Genomic DNA, 20,000 nt, shown 5'->3' with positions numbered 1-20,000 from the left:
TTCAAGATGCTCTTCAACCATATCCTCCTACATTACTACCCAATGTCTTTTTTAGCAGGAAAATGCTCCTGCGCATGCATCAAGAGCAACAAAAGAATATCTGGAGCACCATGCTGTAGGCGTCTTCCCTTGACCTAGCACAAGCCCAGATATGAGCCCAATCGAGAATGCGTGGGGCCATATGGAGCAGATTCTGAAGAGAGATTATGAGCATTCAGCTAATTCTGATCAACTCTTTGCTACATTAGAAGAAATTTGGGTGGATGTTATGGGAGATACGAATTACAGGAGGAAATTGATTGACTCCATGACTAATCATATTTCTGTCTTGCGTGATGTTTCAGGTGGCTATACGAAATTTTAGTTCTACTCGTTTATTAGTTCAATTTGTTTTTCTCCTTTTAGTTATGGATTAGTTATGAAATAAAAAATACAGAATATATAACTATTGAATTATGAGACAAAAAGATAAAAAGTAACCAAAATTACTGCTGTGTACAATTCACTGCTCGCGACTGTATATATATTTTAATCACGTAAATATTTACCTTGTCGAGTTATAGACGAATTTCTTGTCAAAAAAAAATTCAGTAAAAAATAGTGTAAGTAGGGGAGACCGGGGCTTGTTGGCTCGGTTTTTAGCTCTGTAGTCCTAACAGCAAATTTTTTTGAAAATGTTAAAGTGTAGTCTTAAAAAGTATGAATTTGGGTAACTGATAAAATTTGCATTCATTTACGAAAAAAAATTCTTTGGGCCTTCCCGGGCCCTCAAAAAAAAAAAAAAATTGCGCCAACTTACCCCACCACGGGGTAAGTTGGCGCAAGCTATAAAAATGATTAATAATGTACTATTAAGTGCAAAACTTATAGAAATTTTTTTATTATTTATTTTGGCAACAATTTTAATCCAAAAACTTAATATCATTTTTAGCTGATACCAAATATTAGTTCGTTTAACATGCAAAAACATTAGCCCACTTTTTATCTGTGAAAAAAAACCTAAAAAAAAAATTTTTTTTTAATTTTTTTGAAAGAGTACGTTTTTTCAATATTGTTAAAATTAAAAAAAAAAAAAAATTATAAAAATATATATTTTTTTCCATACGACATTTCCATTTTCCATATGACATTTGATATTCTTAAGTCGCAGTTGAACAACGAATTAGGTCCACGACCTTTTGTAGATAGCGTCAAGGCTCTGTGCAATAGTCATAAATTAAATATAGAGAAACTAATGCAACACAAAGAAAAAATAAAAATTACTGGTTTAAAAAATATAATTCCTGAAACGGATCTTAAAATCTTAAAATGTGCAGTTGAGTACTGGAACTCAAAAGAACAAAGAACAATCTTCAAGGATGTTCTTGAAAATAAAATTCCTAGATCCTAGAGATTTTTTTTGAAACTTTTTATTTACCTTTCTTGTAATATATAGTGGGTGTTTAACAAATATATAAAATAAAAAAAAAATAGTAAATGCTATAAGGCAACTTACCCCGTGAAAATTTTGTCAACTTACCCCAAAAGCCTTTTTTTCAATAAACAGTCTATGGATCCCTGAAAAACGGCAACTTTGAAAAAAAGTCTGACTGGATATAGTAAACCAATTGTGACTGGAACTTTTAAAATAATTTTTTTTTCATACCGCTATCTATTTTTTTTATAAAATAAAAAGGAAGCGATGTCCCAAAAGTTTCGTTTTTGTCCAAAAAACACATAAATTTTAATATCTCCCATGCGCATGCGTGAATCCTGACAATACTATAGTGAATGATGAAATGGTCAATTAGGAAGGTTCTGTGTCATTTTTGTCACTTTCTGATGAAAGCCCCGGTCTCCTCTATAGCTATTATAATGTTGTAAATCCGATAAAAAATTACGTTAGTGTAGCCAACATCATTACAATATTGCAATTTCAAAGAAAAATTACGTAAGTGTAGCCAATGTTAACAACGTTGTAACTCCGATGAAAAATAATGTTAGTGTAACTAATGTTATTACAATGTTGTAATTCTAGTGAAAAATAACGTTAATGTAACCAACGTTATTACAACGTTAGATTTAGTTGGTCGATGTTGCCCAACACAACCCAACATAAATCCAACGTTGGATCGACGTTGTGTGCCCACTGGGATTCTTATTGCAAGTCTTGCAAATCCGAGTGAGTTCTATTTAAAGATCATGAAACGAAGTAACTTGCTAATGAATATGTACAGCATAAAATTATAATTGTTAGTTAATTTGTAGACGTACTGTCAGCTGATGGATGCTCAAATCAGTCAAGAAGAACTGTGGCGAATATACCTCTAACATTATTGTGTAATGGTAGTCCGTCAGCTAATGCAGGAGTTAATACAAATTTAAATAAGACGTGGCAAACTCTTACTAACATACCTCCACCTTAATCACCAAATCAATCAATAAATGCAGACGTGGATAGTTCAAATCAGTATCAAAGTATGATTACTTCTCCAAGTTATCCTTATAAGGCAGAATAAAATTGGTAATTAAATAAAATAAAATTACTTCATAATTATAACCTCTTACTGACTGTAGTTTTGTCAATTTTTGTCATGACTGTAGTTTTGCAATGTGTAGGTGTGTCCTCAACTACAATAAGTCCAAATAAATACACAAAAAAAAGAAAACTCCGGAAAAAGAAGAAATATCTTACGTCAGGTGGCGAAAGAACTGCCCAGTACAAATTATCTGTTAAAAAACATGTTAAAACCAGCTGTGACCCGGAGAAAAGTCCACGGAAGTGCTCAACAAAAATTTCTTAAAAAAGGCAAAAATTTCTGAATGTTGGAAATCTTCAACGAAGGAAAGATATGCTTTTATTCTTCATCAATGCTCCAAAAGCAAGAAAAAGTGATTCTTCTGTTAAAAGTTTTATAAAAAATCATTTTATTCATTTATTAATTGAAAAATGACGATGGAACTGCTGTCAACATTTGCAAAACCTTTTTTTTTGACTACTTGGGCTTTACTAAAGGTAATGATCGTGTTCTACGAACTACAATGAGAAATTTTTCAAATTCAGTAAGTCCACAGATAAAAGATGTCTGAATCTTCCTCATAATAAAATGAATAATAATTTAATTCGCGCTCACATTAAATCGTTTAACCCAGAAATATCCCATTATTGGCGAGAACATGCTCCTTTTCTGTGAAGAATACCATTTCCTGTACAGAAGTTGTGTAGATAAAGCTAAAAAATTTTTTTGACTGGTCGGATTATTCACACAGAATAAATTAAATTGCATAGTTTCACAGCTATACTTAAATTCAATGGTAGAAAAAACAGTCGAGAGGGGTTAGTTTGACATGCTGTATGATTTTCATAGTGAATATTGTAGCATTAATTTCTTACGCTCTCAACTCAGGGCCGTCTTAAGGCCATCGGGGGCCCTAGGCTAGACTTAATTTGGGGGCCCCCTTTTTCCTTAGTAAAAAAATTAAATCAAATACTAAAATAGGAAACATTTATTAAAGGAATGATAAAATTTACATGTGACGTTTTTACGTGATTTTTTTCTTGAAAATTCTTTAATAATATCATCAAAATCAATGGTTAAAAGAACATCTGATTCAATTGACATTAACGACAAACAGTTCAATCTTTCTTGCAGCATGGTTGAGCGGAGTTCATTTTTTATAAGTTTTAGTTTTGAAAATGATCGCTCGCCAGTGCAATTTGAGACCATCATTGACAGAAAAGTTCTAGGGAAATTTCAATATTTGGAAAAGTTGATTCGAAGTGGTCTCTTTTTAATGTTGAGTAAAATTCTGTAAATGAATGTTCATCTTTTGAAATGTAATATTTAAATTGCTGGCACTCAAAAAAAAGTTCATTTTCATTTATGTCCTTCTTATAAATTTGTGCTAGGTTTGAACAATGGTCTTTTAGTTCAACATTGGCAATTGTTTGAATGTTTACTAGAAATCCGAAATTGTCATTGATCTTCTCATATGCTGATGTTCTTTTTTCTAAATTTGATGTTAGTGAATCAATAACAGGAAGGTATGTTTCAATTTTGAATTTATAACTTCCCTGAAATTCCAATTCTTCAGCCTCACCATCAAAGAAGGCCATACGTCGGCTTCTTTTTTTTGTTCTTTTTGAAGAATCTCTGTAGTCAGTGTTTGGAAGCAAGATTTTGGCTTTTTCCTGGTAATTCTCAAATTGACTCCTCAAATCTTTAATGAAATGCAACAATGACTTTAGAATCCGAACTGCAACATCCAGGTTTAAATTTTCTTTCTGTAAAATCTTCGATGTTTCATTAAAATGACAAAGAATATCATTCCAGAAAATTGTCAGAAAAACATCTCAAAAGTGTTCATTTTCGTGATGAGATTTTGAGCATCATTTTGAGTTTCTTTTGACTGACTTATGTCCTTGATCAAAAATTCAAGTGCTTTTTTAATCTCGTCATAACTGTCATGCAGACAAGTCACAGCATCTGCACGTGCTGACCATCGAGTTCCAGAAAGCTGTTTGACAATTTTTTTTCCTTTGCCAACAAAAGACAGAAGCACTTGCCAACGATGAGTTGATGCAGAAAAAAAGTTGTAGAGGCATTGAACAAAGTCAAAAAAAATAATTGCTTCTAAACAACATCCAGCTGCACTGTTGCCAACCAGATTTAAAGAATGTCCAGCACAAGGAATAAACAATGCTGATTCACTTTTGTCTTTAATCCTCTTTTGTAGGCCTGAGTACTGTCCTGCCATATTTGATGCATTATCGTATGACTGCCCACGACAGTCAGATATTGAAATTTCATTTTCTTGTAAAAAATTCAAAACCATTGTTTCTAAATGTTCAGCTCCATGCCCGTGAATGGGAACAAATTGCAAAAAACGCTCAACTGGTGCAAAGTCTTTAACATATCGAACTGTAAAAGTTAATTGATCTACATGTGACAAGTCTGGAGTTGAGTCAACGCTGATTGAGTAGTATTTTGCTTTTTTTAATTCAGAAATTATTTCGCTCAAAACTTTATTTCCCATTAGGCATATAAACTCCTCACAGATATTGGCGGAGAGGTATGAAGTATTACCTTTTCCAGAATTTCCATGTTTTTTCATGTGTTCATGTAGGAATGGGTCAAACTGGCTAAGTAACTCAAGAGTTCCTAAATAATTACCATTTTGCTCTGAACCAATGGTTTTATTGTTTCCACGAAATGGCAATCCTCTTGATGACAAGAACTTTACAACTGCAACAATTCTTTTCAGCACATTTTGCCAGTACAATTGTTCGTTATGTAACTGTTTTAATAATACAGAGTCAAGCTGGCCACTTTCTCTCTGCCGACTGGAGTAAGTAAGCATATTTTTGTGATGTTCAGAACCATTCTCTTATCCAGATATACATTTTAAGGCATTTTTCCAGTCATCAAATCCAGTTGTGGAAAAATTAGAGTGTTTGCTGGAGAATAAGGTACAAGCAAAGCAAAAAACAGAACCTGCTGAAGGTGAGTATAATAGCCATTCACGATTGACAAATTCGCCATTGTGTAGTTCACGTCTAAAGCAAGATTTTGATAAGTACCTTTTTTGTCCGCAACTCAACCTTTCCGAATTTTTGAAGCTCCCATCATTGTTCTGGCACATGGACGGGCCATTAGAAATCCAAAATGATTGAGCTTCTTGGGATAACTGATGCCACAATGCTGGGTCAGTTTCTTGAGTAGTTTTTGTTGTTGCGTTTGGATAAGTTTTAATTTGATTTGATTCTGGCTCTTGTGCTGGTTCTGGCTCCTGTACTGGTTCTGGCACCTGTGCTGGTTCTGACTCTTGCACTGGTTCTGGCTCCTGCTCTGGTTCTGGCTCCTGTTCTGGTTCCAGTTCCTGTTGAATTTCTAGAGTTTCATTTGGCAACAAAGCACTATCAATGCTTACGAAATTTGAAGTTGGACAAAGAAATACATCTTCGGACACAACAGGCTTTGACTTTTGTACCAAAAGAAATGATGTCAAAGGAAGATATTTTGAAATGTCTTCTTTTGCTTTAGCGGCTTTTTTCCTCTTTGCAGCACCACTTTGATAAGTCCAATTAGACATGTTAAATGATTTTTTTTCAAAACAGATGTTTTAAGTTGATCACAGCAATTTCAAATTCAATCTAATGGAATATTTTAAGTGCTTGTATTTAACACTTCTTATCGGAAAATTTATGTTTATTTTCGGACGCATGCATGCATTTTTGCTTATCAAGAAAAAAAAAATTCCCTAGGGGGCCCCCAAACTGAAAAACTGATACTTTTCTAAAAATAATTTAAAAAAATCTTATCAAGAAAAAAATTATTCTCGAGGGGCCCCCAAACTATGATTTCTTCAGAAAATTTAGAAATATAATTTTTTATTTATATAAATTTGAAAAAAAATCCAGACACATTTTAAGGGCCCCTAAAAATTGGGGGCCCTAGGCTGCAGCCTACCTAGCCTATGCGTTAAGACGGCACTGTCTCAACTTACAAATACTTAAAACCTGAAGAAACCATTACAACGCTAGTTGCGTGCTGGAATCAGTCGTGAAAAACAAGCAAGAATAATTAATAATTTGAAACACATCATTCCTCAAAATCGCTTACAATTTTGGAAAAACCAACCTATAAATTTAATAATAAATTTACTTTTTACATTATTTGATTATATGGAAGTTATGTTAATTACAAATATTTTTGATGAAATGAATTTTTTATGGATGTTCAGGTTTATTTAAATTATTATGAGTGATCTGGCCATTTCTTAAAAACAGTACATTTTTTTATTAGAGAATTTCCACTTATGTCAATTGTTGTATCTCACATTAAGTTTACACATTTACTAGAGAAAGTAGACGTATCTTCTATTCTGCCTCATAAAACAGAAGATCCAATTATGATACTACACACAGTATAAAATTAACGTGTTTCTACATCCTAATAAATTGAAAACTTCACCAAAAGAAATTTTTAGACAAATGCGCTTTTCGATTTTGTAAAACACTCAATACCCTACAATTATGAAAGTGGAGATCTTCTTTTTAGCTTAGTAAGGCAGTATGAAACACCCTGAATAGCTTGTCATAAAAATAAATTTTCATAATAAATTTTGAAATTGTATATCAAATAAGTCTTTTTTGTTTTAAATAAACTTTTTTTGGCTAAAGACCATGGCGCCGTTACATTAGAGGACCCCACATATAATTGGGTAGGACTTCCAGTTTAAACATGTTCAGGTTCAAACGTTCGAACTTTTGCTATTTTTTAAGAGGTTTAAGTTCGAACTTTTTTCTCTAAAAGTTTGAACGTGTATATATATCAAAATTAGGTTCTTTATTACCATTTTTTAACAGTTAGACCAAAATATTTTTTAAACTGTGACATTTTTATATAGTGTTCACTACTCTTAATTTTTGTTGTGCAATACTTTTTTTTAAAAACAACACTTTTAAAGTTTAAGTCACCAATGAAATATGTAACAAATGATTTAGTTACTTTTAAGTTTTAAATTAAAATACTCCATATATTTTAAGATACCCCATGGTAATATCCATAAAAAAACAACAACCAGTTATTATAGATTTGACGAGCTAATAAAAGTTTTAGTTGTACGAAATAAAAAACATAGATAAGTTTAAAGATGTAAGCACAACTAGAAGATCTGGGGCTATTTCGAACTTTCCGAAGAATTACAGAGTTCAAAGTGTAAACTCTGTTAAATTATTCTCAAAAGCTTGATTTAACAAAACAGCTATTACAAGGCATTTAAAAATAAAACACAAAATTTAAATTCTTATATAACTCTGTGCCCAAGGCTGCAGCAAACATTCCTGCTGCCAAAATATCGCGAATTAAAAGTTTTTTCAAAGTTAACCATAAAACTGAAAATTTTAAACTACTATCAGCTACTGATGGAATCAGCTTTCACACCATTGCTAAAAGTGAAACTTTGCGATCAGCATTTCGTGCCCAGGGATATCAAATTCCTCAAAGTCATCAAACCGTTGGTGATCTTGTTATTAAATACCTCACGTTCAAGTCAATAAACAAGTTATAAGTTTTTTGAAAATGAAACTTGAAGATAAACGTAAATTTAGTCTCACATTTGATGAGTATACTTCAGTAAAAAATAGTAGATATATGTATTTAAATCTACATCATAATGAAGACTTTCAATCGTTTGGAATGTTAAAAATTCAAGGTACAATGTCAGCAACAAAAGCCATTAAATTGATCAGTAATAAGCTTTTGGACAAACTCATTGAGCTTCTGTTACTGATGGAGCTAGCTCAATCAAAAAATTTGGTCATGACACTAAACTTGAACATCAAATGTGTTACAACCACGCTATTTATTTATGTGTGATTGATGTGCTTTTTACAAAAAACATAATTGATGCACATGGTTCAGATAATGATTCTGTTGATGGTGATATGGAAGCTGTAGATTATAATCAAGGTTGCTGTAGATTATAATCAAGGTGATGATAAAGATGGGGTTGAAGTTGGTGATAGTATTCAAACTGTTCATAAAGTTAGTGAAGATTCTATTCCGTTTTTGAAACTTGAATATTAAGAAACTATGGCAAAAATAAGAAAATTGGTTAAAAAGTTTCGTAGTTTATCAGTGAGCAGTGATAACAATCTTCAACCAAATATAATTGAAAAGTTTGGATAAGAAAAGTTTAGATTTGTGATTCAAGGACAAGATGGAGCAGCACTATTGATATGCTTGAATGTTTTTTGGAGGTGCAAACCAAAGTAAAAATAGCTCTGATTGGTATGAATATTGCTTTTCCTCTAATTAAAAATGAGCTTTTAGTGGTTTTAAAGCTTATTGTTTGACGGTCAAGTTTAATTTCAGTGACTTATTGTTTAATAAAAATTTTGAGCTGTTGAGCTAAACTCAATTCATTTTTGATACTTTTTACGTTATCAGTTATACTAACTGTAATTCAGTTCATAAATGAATTTACGTTATCAGTTATACTACCTGTAACTAAGTTCATAAATGAACTTAGTGTTGCTTGAAAACCACTAAAATTGGCCATTAATACTCTTTCAAAAGAAGATGCTGATCTTATGTATTCTGAAATTGTCATTGAATTTACAAGAAAAAACTTAATGTAACTAGTAGATCTATAAGTCAACTTGTTAAACATTTGAATATATAATAACTGAAAGAAGAAACATTCATATAATTCATCTCATGAAATACATGTAAAATTCGGATGTCTTAAATAAGAATGAATTTGGCAACAAGATTAATAAAAAAAGACGATTACTAATCTTACTACTAATCTCATTCAGCGATTATTTCAGCCATCTGACAATAGCTCTGATGATGACAAGGAAGTAATTATAGTTAGTAAAACTGATAATGTAAAAAGTATCAAAAATGAATTGAGTTTAGCTCAACAGCTTAAAATTTTTATTAAACAATAAGTCACTGAAATTAAACTTGACCGTCAGGAAAACGGAACAAACCTTGTTAGGAAATTGAATAGGAAATGGCTGTTTTTTAAGCTCAAAGAAGATACGGATGACTAAAGTCACCACAATCATTTCATAGAGCCGCTATGTGAGCTTTACAAGTTAAAATATAATATGGTTAAAAAAACTTTGTGCATCTCCAATATAATAAAAAAGTTAAAGCTTTCATAAATATTTACATTAAATCAAGAAAGTAAATAATATCAATATAGTTTTAGCAGTAGTCATTAAAATATACTGGCAAACTCTGTTAAATATCAAAATAAGAGCAAAATAAACAAGTAAAAAACTTAGGATAATGGAATTCGATTTTCATTTCGAAAAATCAAGAAAAATATTTATTTAATTTAAAAATTTCATTTTTGCATTACAAACTTAACGGAATTTAACGATTTTACCGAAAAAATTTAATTTTTGTTTTTTGAAAAGTGTTCCATAGTTATGGTCCGCGGTATCATATTCCATATTAAGAAAACTTACTCTAGCTACTTATTTATTAAATTAATATTTATTTAAAAAACATTAATAGAAAATAATTTATATTAAAATTATTTGGTAATTAGGAAAAAAAAAAAAAAAAAGATTTTTAGAAATTTTATTTTGTTATTTTCAACGGAAAAAAACAAAAAATTAAGTTTTTTGTTTATCTAATATCAAAATTTAATATCTGTTGTCAGTTTTACGTTTTTGCATTTTTGTTTTATTGGGCTCAAATGAAGAATATGAGCAAAAGGAAATAGTTGACACAAAAAAAAAATTTGATCTTTCAAGAACTCAAATATGCAGCTAACTCACATTTAAATTTAACAAAGGGATCGTCTATAAATTACGCAACGCTAAATTTCATCAATAAACAAAACAAAAAAGATCAAAATTTTTGCCTCGCAGAGCCTTGAGTTAAAAAAAAAAATCAAAATAAGCCATTAAATTTAATAAAAATCTCTGCGTAAATGAGCTTAAGATCTCCTTCGTCCATTTTTTTAATTAAATTTAGCGTTGCGTAGTTTGAGGACGATCCCGAACTCAATTATTTATAATTTTGTAAACAACATTTTTACTATAAGTAAAAATGTTGTTTACAAAAATATAAATAAATGTTTATAAATAATATTTACATGAAATATTGCGCTTTTTAAAATATTATACAGTTAGTCTTATATTATCTGCATTTTAGAATTTATTAGACTAAAATTGGTAACTAAGTAACAGTTTTATAACAACTTAAAAGATGGGTTATATCTTATACTTTATTACTTTTGTTACTGAAAGACAAAACATTTTTTTTGCTAGATCCTGTTTTTTAACACAGATATTTTGAAGATTATATTTAAATATATATTTACTTTGATAATTTTTTATCGATTGCCACTAGGCGTCAGTTTAGTTTACCTTCTCATTTGAATTCTTATATCTGACAAAAGTCGTAATTCTGCGCACAAATTTCAATTGACAGTTTTTTTTTAACTAACAATAAAAACACCTTTTATTTTTAATATTAATAACAACTACTTACTAAGCTTGCATGGTTTATAGAACACATTGTTAAAAAACATGTTTTGTAGGTTTTTTTTGTGAATGAAGCATGGAAACAATAATACCGATCAAAGTTTGAACCCTTATTATTGTGAGGGGAACGAGTTAATAAAAAATATATATTTATATCTTCTTCAAAATTAAAGTTCATTTACAGATTTTAAACTTTATTATATTAAATCTGTAAATGAACTTTTAAAGAATTTAAATTTCATAGTTTTAAAATAATTTAGTGCTCAAATGTTATGGCCATGCAAAGTTTCCAACATCCCCAAAACGAGGGGTCGTAAGTTTTACATGATAATAATTTTGCAACACCTAAAGTTTATTAAATAAAGTTTGAAATATGTCGATGAAATTAAATATAGTTGAAGTAAGAAAAGATTTTTTTTATTTAGCTTGTTGCTATAAAATTTGGGATAAATAGAGGTCAAACTTTTTTGGGCATTAAGTTCCCAGACTCCAATCACAGCAATGTTTTTTCAAATATTCACATTTGAAATAAGGATAAAAGCTTTAAGTTTCACAGTATTAAAATATCTAAAACTTCAAAATACTCTGCGGAACCCCATGTAGTCTGCTAATTAGAAAAACTATTTAAACTAGAATGCACTTTTTTTAAAACAAACTTCATCTAGCAATCACACTTATAATAACACCAATTAATCTCATTAAAACTTTAAAAATTAAAAAAAAAAATTGATGCAAGTAATTTTATCCAGTTAATCTAAATTCTAGCCAACTGTGTACTGATTTGACTTTTGTGATTTGCTCATTATTTGGAGGAAAAAAGTTTATGAACAAAGCATTGCCATTTTATCGCTTAAGTGCTGATTTTAATATGAGCAAGTTTTTATGTTAAGCTTGGTTCATGTAATGGCAATACTGTTAAAACTTTATGTGATAATGATAGTGTAATTCAAGTATTTTTAAAAAGTTCAATTGATTTCATGATAGCGGACAACTAAAAACATTTATTTGCTCTGTGATGATGGTGTCCATCTAGTCAAATATTTTATAATTGGTTAAAAGAAAAAATACAAAAGTTGAGGTATTGAGACTAAGACCTTGAAAAAACTGCAAAGTGGATTTACTAAAAGAAGCTGTTTGAGTTGGAAAGTAATTGATTTAAAGAAGTAACTTAAGTTAATAATTCTATTGTTAAACTGTAAAAGCTTAACAAAGTGTCTGACCGAAACCAATAGAATTATCTGGAACTACACTAAAGATTTATCAGGAACGCAAAGGGCATTCCGGATAAATCTTTAGTGTAGCTTATGTTTCATCGTAGACTTAATTTTTTATTGTAGAATTTTTCTAATAAATAAATCTGTCATAAGTCAGTTCGAAGATGTAACTAAAGACTTCAAAAAAACTGTCTTCGATAATCCTAACTATCAGCAATTTTTTACTTGATTTAGTACGTATGTTTGAAAAGATGGTCCTTAAAAAGCAAGGGGAGAGAGTACACAACTTATCAAAGATGCTCTTGCATATACATGTAAAGATACGTATTAAGTACTTCACTTTTGTATGTCAAGGATTTTTTCCAGTGATCTGATTGGAAAAATGTTTTGATAAGAAAATTGAAAAAAAAAAAAAGAAAGCTGTTTAGCAAGCTTTACACACATCGATCAACAAAAGAACTTTAAAAGCCCTAAAATTATGACAAAAATAATTAATCCTTAATAATTTATTTCTAAATAAGTATATTTATTGAGTAGAAATTTAAATATATGCAATATATATACTTTTTAAAGTCTGTTAGATTAAAAAGAAATTATAATATATATATTTTTAATTAAATTTAATTAATTTAATTAAAAATAATCATTAAAGTAATGATAATCATTTTTTTAGAATGTAAAAATTTATATTTTAATTTACTTTTGAGTTGATTTGTAAAATAAAAATAACTATTTTTGAAAGTTATTTTTAATGAACAGCACAATTTGAACTTATCAACAAGCAATTTAGTACCTAGTTTGTTTACTAAATATCCGGAAACATTTATTTTTTGCGCCAATAACCCGTGATATAAAGCGATTAAGTTTGTCTGAGAAAACAAACACAATAAAAACAATAGAATTTAAAAAAGTTTTTACATCTATAAGAAATAGTACATAAGCATTGTTTCACCTTTTCTTAACGCGTAGCAACCAAAACAAAATTTCTTGGTGAGATCTTTGGGTTAAATAATGGAGTGAGAGATACATTAACACCTAAACAATATTTAGTCATATAAACAAATAAAAAATTTAAATGTTCTAGAAAACAATGACGTAATAATAAATTAGTGGATCGTGTAATGTATGATCCAATATATTTATACTATATAAAAATTAATATTGTATATAAAATTGTAAAAAATAAAATTTAAAAGCACTTTTAATAAATAAAAACATATTCTTTAAACGTGTCTTGAAATTCAGAAATAAAACCATATTTAAGTATTGTTAACTATTTAAATATTTAGATGTAAATAGTTGTTTAAATATTTAGATATAAATAATTGTTTAAAATATTGCAAAATTAAAACTTATACAAAATTACCTAATTCTTTAAGGAAAGCATATTTATCAAGAAGAACCACACTCTCGATAACAGGCCCGAGAAGCAACACCAAAGAATAATAAATAATTACTCTTTTTGTCTGAGATAAAAGTTCTTCATGGTTGATTTCTATTTAAAAAAACGAATATTCGTGTTATGTTTTTAACAAAAAATATAATAGTTAAATGTTTTAATAAAAACTTTCCAAAGAAAAAAAACTTAGACCTTTAAGAAGAACAGGATTAAAGCTGATGTTCAGATTATCAAAAACTTTTTTTGCATACCTGAAAAATTAAAAGAAAAAATTATTTTTATTGGAAAAAAAAAAGATGATAAAAAGCTAAATTAAAAAAGTTACTCATGGAAACTCATAGATGATGCTCCTTTAATTTTCTTGCAACGAGCTGAAGTTAGCACTAACTTTGGGTCTACGTGTCGAATAAATACCTCCATAACAGCACGGAAACAGTGCAACTTTAGATTTGGACTATTACCTTTGATGTAAAAATGATTCTAATTTAGATGTAAAAACCATACTAATTATAATTAAATTTCGAAAAACTTTTAAAATTGTTTCAAAAACATTGTTTTAAAAAAGTTTGTTAAAAACTATTTTATTAGCCCTTATTTAAGAAAAAATATATGCTATAAGAAAAAATATATGCTATAAGAAAAAATATATGCTATAAGAAAAAATATATGCTATAAGAAAAGTTTGTATCTTTTTGTCTTAAGTGTTAAAAATTTCTTTTTTTGTTTGTTGCAATATTGTCAATATTTGCAAGTGTACAGTACGTCAGATTCAAATGCTGTTTGATTACTGCGTAAAACAAGTCCGATTGCAAAACTGTCTTTTTGCTACGTAAGAAAGTATGTTTGATTGCAAAACTGACTACTTACTATGTAAGTCAGTACACATTAGATTGCAATGCTGTGTCTTTGTTAAGAAAGTATGATAGAACGCAATACAAAATCTTTAAAAAGCAAAACACGTTTGTCTAATTGTAGCTTTTTAAATTTGGTTAATTAACTATATCAACTAATTATACAATAAATAATTATTAAACTTAAATATTTAGTTCTAAATAACTTAAATAAAAGCTAACTTACAAAGAAGTTTTTCAGAATAATCATCAATGAAATGGCATGCAACTTCCAAGCTTTTATATGTTATTGGTTGACAAGGGATACTTTGTAAAAAAGATGACATTGGAAAACCAAACTTTTTAGATTCATTTGTTATGCAAGTTTTTAAATATTCTTTCGAGAGAAGAATTTTGAGAAGAGAAACTAAGGATTTTGAAGTAAAAACAGAAAATAATCTGTATAAATTTATAGAGCATAATGTTGAGCCGGGTTTTAAAATATTTTCCTCAGATTCCATTTTTGAAAAATTAAACACCCCTTTTTCTAGGTATTCATACGAATCATTTTCAGCCATCATTTTCTTAAAACTATTACAAGATATGCAAAAACTATCTGTTCGACATAATAACTGGTCAACAGTTGTTATCGAAAAACCAACTTTTGGTTTAAAAAAGTTTTTGTGAATAAAATCTTCTTTAAGAGACATACGCATATAACAACATGATACAGAAACCAAACCCTTGATACTTTGAGTGGATTTAAATACCTTCATCATCGTGGAAGCGAGGTCACCACAAGTATGCAAGCCAATAAGAACACAATGTTCAACATTTACAGTTTTTTTGAAGTATGACACACTGTTATTCAATATACAGGAGTCACTGACAACGGAACCATTAATTTCACAAACAGATGTTTCATTTAGTTGAGATTTACAATTAAACAAAAGAGAACTAAATGCAATTGCAGAAATATCAGGATCAATCTAAATAAAAAAGTAAAAAATAAACAGTAATAATAAAAAATAGAATAAAAATTGAATGTAAAGATTTTAAGATTTAAAAAAATGTAATATTTAAAAATATATAAAAAATACATTAAAATATAAAATCATGAACTATTGATAAAATATTTTTTGAAGTTTAGAAAAAATTAAACTTTTACAAATAAACAAAGGTCCTTCACGCCATAATCATGGCTTGTGTGCACCCTGATAGAGTTTAAAACGCAAAACTAGTTTATTTTATGATAACGCAAAATGCAAACATTAAGAAACCCAACAAAATTTACTAATTCAAATAAAGAAACTTTCCATATCTTTTAAAGATAGCTACAACAAATATAAATTCTTAATACATTTAAAAAATATTAAAACTTAAACTCAATCCAACAAAGACCCAGACTAAAAAGAAATATATTTAACTTACACATTTTTCAACATGGCAAACACTACCAACATTAATAGAAATCTATTAAAATTAATTAAAAAATATTTTTTAGAACCATACATTTGAAGTTATAATAAATAAAAATTTACTAAAAGTTGTATAAACTAAAAACTACCATATTTCTTCTTTTCAGATCATCTTCTATTTCTCTATATCATATGGAAAAACTTTTTCTATTAATTATATAAATAGGAATACTATATTGTAAAAAAAGCAATTTAAATTATATTAAAAAAAATTATATTAAAAAAAACAAAAAAAAAACAAATTATATAAATAGAAATACTATACGGTAGTATAATATTCTTTATTTATTTTGGATAACTCTGTTACATGTGTTCCATTGAGAGTATTTAAATTAAAGTCAGCATTAAATCACATTAAACTTTATCAAACCGAACTTTTTTTTTTTTACAAACTTGATCCGAAGAAACAAATTAGTAAAAAAGTAAATAACTAATACTTAAAGACTTCAGTTAAAATTTAAGTTATCACAGAACATTTGGCAGAAATTAAATGTCTCAAAAAATTGGGGCGCAGTAAAAAAAAATCGAGAGTCAAGATTCGAAAATAAACAATCTAACATTTAAAATTGGAAATCAACAAAATATATCTGAGGGTGTTTCAGAAATTCATTACAAGGGATCAGTTGTTTAAAAAGAATAAATCATCAATACAACAACTTATAGTTATCAATGCTACACCAAATGTGCAAAAAAAGAAAAGATAAGAAAATGTTGTTTTATTTGGGTTTGTTTCAAACTAAATTTAACTCTGGAAAAATTACAGACATTTAAAATATTTATAGGAATAAACAAAGGTGAGCTGATTAATGCAACATTATTAAAAATCTAAATATCAGTGGTCACAAGTTGGATGAGATTATTAGTAATAGAATCAGACTTCTTAATAAAGGGAAACACACAATTATGAACTTCTTGATAAATAGAAACCATTATAGACTTCTTTAGCAGAAGTAGCTTTTATTGCAAAATATTTGAATGAATTTAAAAAAATTTAATATAATAAACTAGAGAAATCTTCCATTAAGATATAATAAGGCTATTGAAATGTGCAATTCACAATAGCTGGTACTTGTATATGCTATAGTTTAATACTCAAATAGAGTATTAAATTAAACTATAGCATACAGTGGAGCATATAGAGTATAAACTACAGCATACAGTGGAGCATATAGAGTATAAACTACAGCATACAGTGGAGAATATAGAGTATTAAACTATAGCATACAGTGGAGAATATAGAGTATCAAACAATACTTTACTAATATAATGCAAAAGAAGAAATTTAGTTTATATAAATTTAATAAATTTATATTGCAAAAAGCAATTTATTTAATAATACTTCATACTTGTCATATTTTTCTGCAACTGGAAGCCGATGTCCTGTCATTTCTATAGCAGTCACATTATAACCATATTGATAAGCCAATATTCTAGATAAATGTCCAAGACCAGAACCAACATCCTGCATTGAGTAATAAATGGCATCGCCATTAAATACTTGATAACCAGATGAACAAGCTTAAAATAAAAATCCTGCAACTTTTTTCCAACTATTTTTTTGATAAAAAAAAAAAAAAAAAAAAAAGCATACACACATATGCAACCCTACTAATACTACCTAATAACAGAATTACAAAAAAAAAAATATATATATATATATGTAACAAAAAAACTCCATTAAAGTTTTTATTACTGTTTATACTTGGTTTTGACAATTAATCTACTCTTAGACAAGTGTTACATACATTATCAACTATATAAAATAAAACTTATAATAAAACTTTATTAAAGAAATTATTTTACCACAACAGTAGTCGAGTAAGTTTCTTTACAAACATTGTTTATAATCTGTGTAACAAAAATTTATGAAAAATTTTTCAAAATGTTAAAAAAAATAAATTGAAACAATAAAAGTAGATATAAGATGTAATACCTGGGGCAGAAGAGACAATTCATGTCGTTTTTTTGGTTTAATATGTTTATGAAAAATCTCTGGAAGTTCACTCAAATTTTTATTGTTTATTTTTTGATGATGATTTAAGGATAAAGCATGACATGCAGCAACATATGAAAGTAAAGATAATGGCCAAACACTCCTAAAAAGATGCAACACATATTAGGATAAAGGTAATAACCAAACACTCCAAAAAATTGTAGAAGTGATAACTTTTTTAAAATCTAGAAATCAAACAATCCTTTTTTTTAAAGGCTCAGCTATCCACAAAGACATATCCCATACATAAACCAACTAAGCTCATAAACTTTAAATAATTTAAAAAATAATGTTTCTTTATAATTAAAAAAACTTATTTTGGTTCACAAAAAATAAAAACTAACCGATAAAACACAGTTTTTTTCTTCGACAAAACGTTATTAGCTAACTCATCCAAAGAAATCCTGTCCAGACAATCTCTCCAGGACTGGGGTAATTCATTCCAGAGGTCTTGTGTAAAAAATTCCTATTATATGCATTTAAGTTATCATACTTATTCTTTATATAAAATATATATATATATATATATATATATATAAATATATAAACATTTTAGGCATAAAATGTATTATTAAAAAAATCTCAAGGGGTATTGCAAAATAACGCCATATCAAAAATCTATATTGTTAATTAGTACAACCAACTTTGTCACTTTTTTTATACCCCCAATCTGTCAATTTTGTCAGATTTCACAAAAAGCAAATATTTTAGAAATATAACGAGAAATATATTTAGAACATTTGATAAATATATTAAGAGACCTAATGTCATCAATGAGTTAAATTCAATAAAGTTCAGTAATTAATTCAATATACTTATCTTTTTCAAAAATAAGAATATTGAAATCATTTGGAGCAAAATACATCTGACCATTTCATAACTTAAAGCATGATCATTGTGATGCATCACCACATTATTTCGACATTGTGATGCATCACCACATTATTTCGACATTGTGATGCATCACCACATTATTTCGACATTGTGATGCATCACCACATTATTTCGACATTGTGATGCATCACCACATTATTTCGACATTGTGATGCATCACCACATTATTTCGACTTCTTTTTGTAAATGAAAAATAAAAATGAAAGTTTTACTCTGTGTAAAAACAAATTCACAAAGCTATCCAGACCTACTTGCTTTTTGTAAGAATAATTTAAATTTGATTCAAAAACTTTTGTATCAAAATATAACTATGTAAATTGATTTCCAGATCCCTTATCATCAACCTTCACTTTTTGATTTGTGTCTAACTGTAGCTTTAGCTCAGTTTCTCGTTTGAGTGATTCAGATCATGATGGTGGTTCAGACCAAGATGGTGGTTCAGACCAAGATGGTGGTTCAGACCATTGGTGCTATGATTACACTAAAACTTTTATGTTGTACTTCTTCATGAGACTCATCACACTTGATTAGGAGTCAAGATTACATTTGATTATTGATAAAAATTGATTTTATTTGTAATTTTTAAACTGATGTCTTTTGTTTCTCCGCTCTGTTTCTCTGGTTGATCAAGGTTTCTTGGTTTTTCTTCTTCACAAGATCTGTTTCTCTGGTTCACAAGATCAAGTACTGGCATATTTAACACTTTTCTTAAACAATTTGTTTAATAGTTTTATGAAACATAAATTTTGTCGCAGCAAAAAAAATCTAAAATAATATCCAAAATAATTTTATTTGAAACATTTTTATCAAATATTAAAGCAATATTACTTAAAATCATTTATGTTCAACTCAGAAAGAAAAAAAAAAGGAAAAAAATTCAAAGTTTAGTCACAATATCTTGTTTTACAATACACTTACACACACAAAAAAAGTAATTTACTAAACAAAAATTAAAAATATACCGCTATTACCACAACCCACATACATGATGATTTGTCAATTTTAAATACCCACCTACCTTAAAGCTTGGCACCATTTTGCAATAACTCCTTAACATTAAAATTGAATGAAAAAATGAATAAAAAAAGTTTAAAAAATCATTACACTTACTGCAACATAGGAGTTTGCCATCCACTGATACTCATTTATAAACATGAATGCTTGTGTTAGGTAAGAACAACATAGTTCATAGTCAATGT

The 20,000-nt window shown here is 28.4% G+C and overlaps 2 protein-coding genes across 2 annotated transcripts in view; both read right to left on the bottom strand.

Moving 5' to 3' along the window:
* Positions 1 to 4,320: 4,320 nt before the first annotated feature.
* Positions 4,321 to 5,340, bottom strand: LOC136089750 (zinc finger MYM-type protein 1-like). Its single transcript, XM_065815831.1, has one exon. It carries the CDS (start codon positions 5,338 to 5,340, stop codon positions 4,321 to 4,323), a length of 1,020 nt encoding a protein of 339 aa, XP_065671903.1.
* Positions 5,341 to 13,108: 7,768 nt separating this feature from the next.
* Positions 13,109 to 20,000, bottom strand: part of LOC100203495 (methyltransferase-like protein 25B) — a 6,958-nt gene continuing 66 nt past the window's right edge. The window contains exons 1-12 of the mRNA XM_065815442.1: positions 19,912 to 20,000; positions 18,252 to 18,373; positions 17,848 to 18,010; positions 17,718 to 17,762; positions 17,261 to 17,376; positions 16,004 to 16,037; positions 15,868 to 15,909; positions 14,684 to 15,425; positions 13,932 to 14,067; positions 13,799 to 13,857; positions 13,574 to 13,702; positions 13,109 to 13,242 (exon numbers count right to left, since the gene is read on the bottom strand). The exon at positions 19,912 to 20,000 is cut by the window's right edge and continues 66 nt beyond it. Coding sequence (XP_065671514.1) covers positions 13,166 to 13,242; positions 13,574 to 13,702; positions 13,799 to 13,857; positions 13,932 to 14,067; positions 14,684 to 15,425; positions 15,868 to 15,909; positions 16,004 to 16,037; positions 17,261 to 17,376; positions 17,718 to 17,762; positions 17,848 to 18,010; positions 18,252 to 18,373; positions 19,912 to 20,000 — 1,754 coding nt within the window. The 3' untranslated portion in view covers positions 13,109 to 13,165. The remainder of the gene's footprint in view (positions 13,243 to 13,573; positions 13,703 to 13,798; positions 13,858 to 13,931; positions 14,068 to 14,683; positions 15,426 to 15,867; positions 15,910 to 16,003; positions 16,038 to 17,260; positions 17,377 to 17,717; positions 17,763 to 17,847; positions 18,011 to 18,251; positions 18,374 to 19,911) is intronic.

Source organism: Hydra vulgaris, chromosome 13 (assembly GCF_038396675.1).
Source record: "Hydra vulgaris chromosome 13, alternate assembly HydraT2T_AEP".
Lineage (NCBI taxonomy): Eukaryota > Metazoa > Cnidaria > Hydrozoa > Anthoathecata > Hydridae > Hydra > Hydra vulgaris.
The sequence above is the reverse complement of the archived record's forward strand: the minus strand, read 5'-3'. Positions and strand labels throughout refer to the sequence as shown.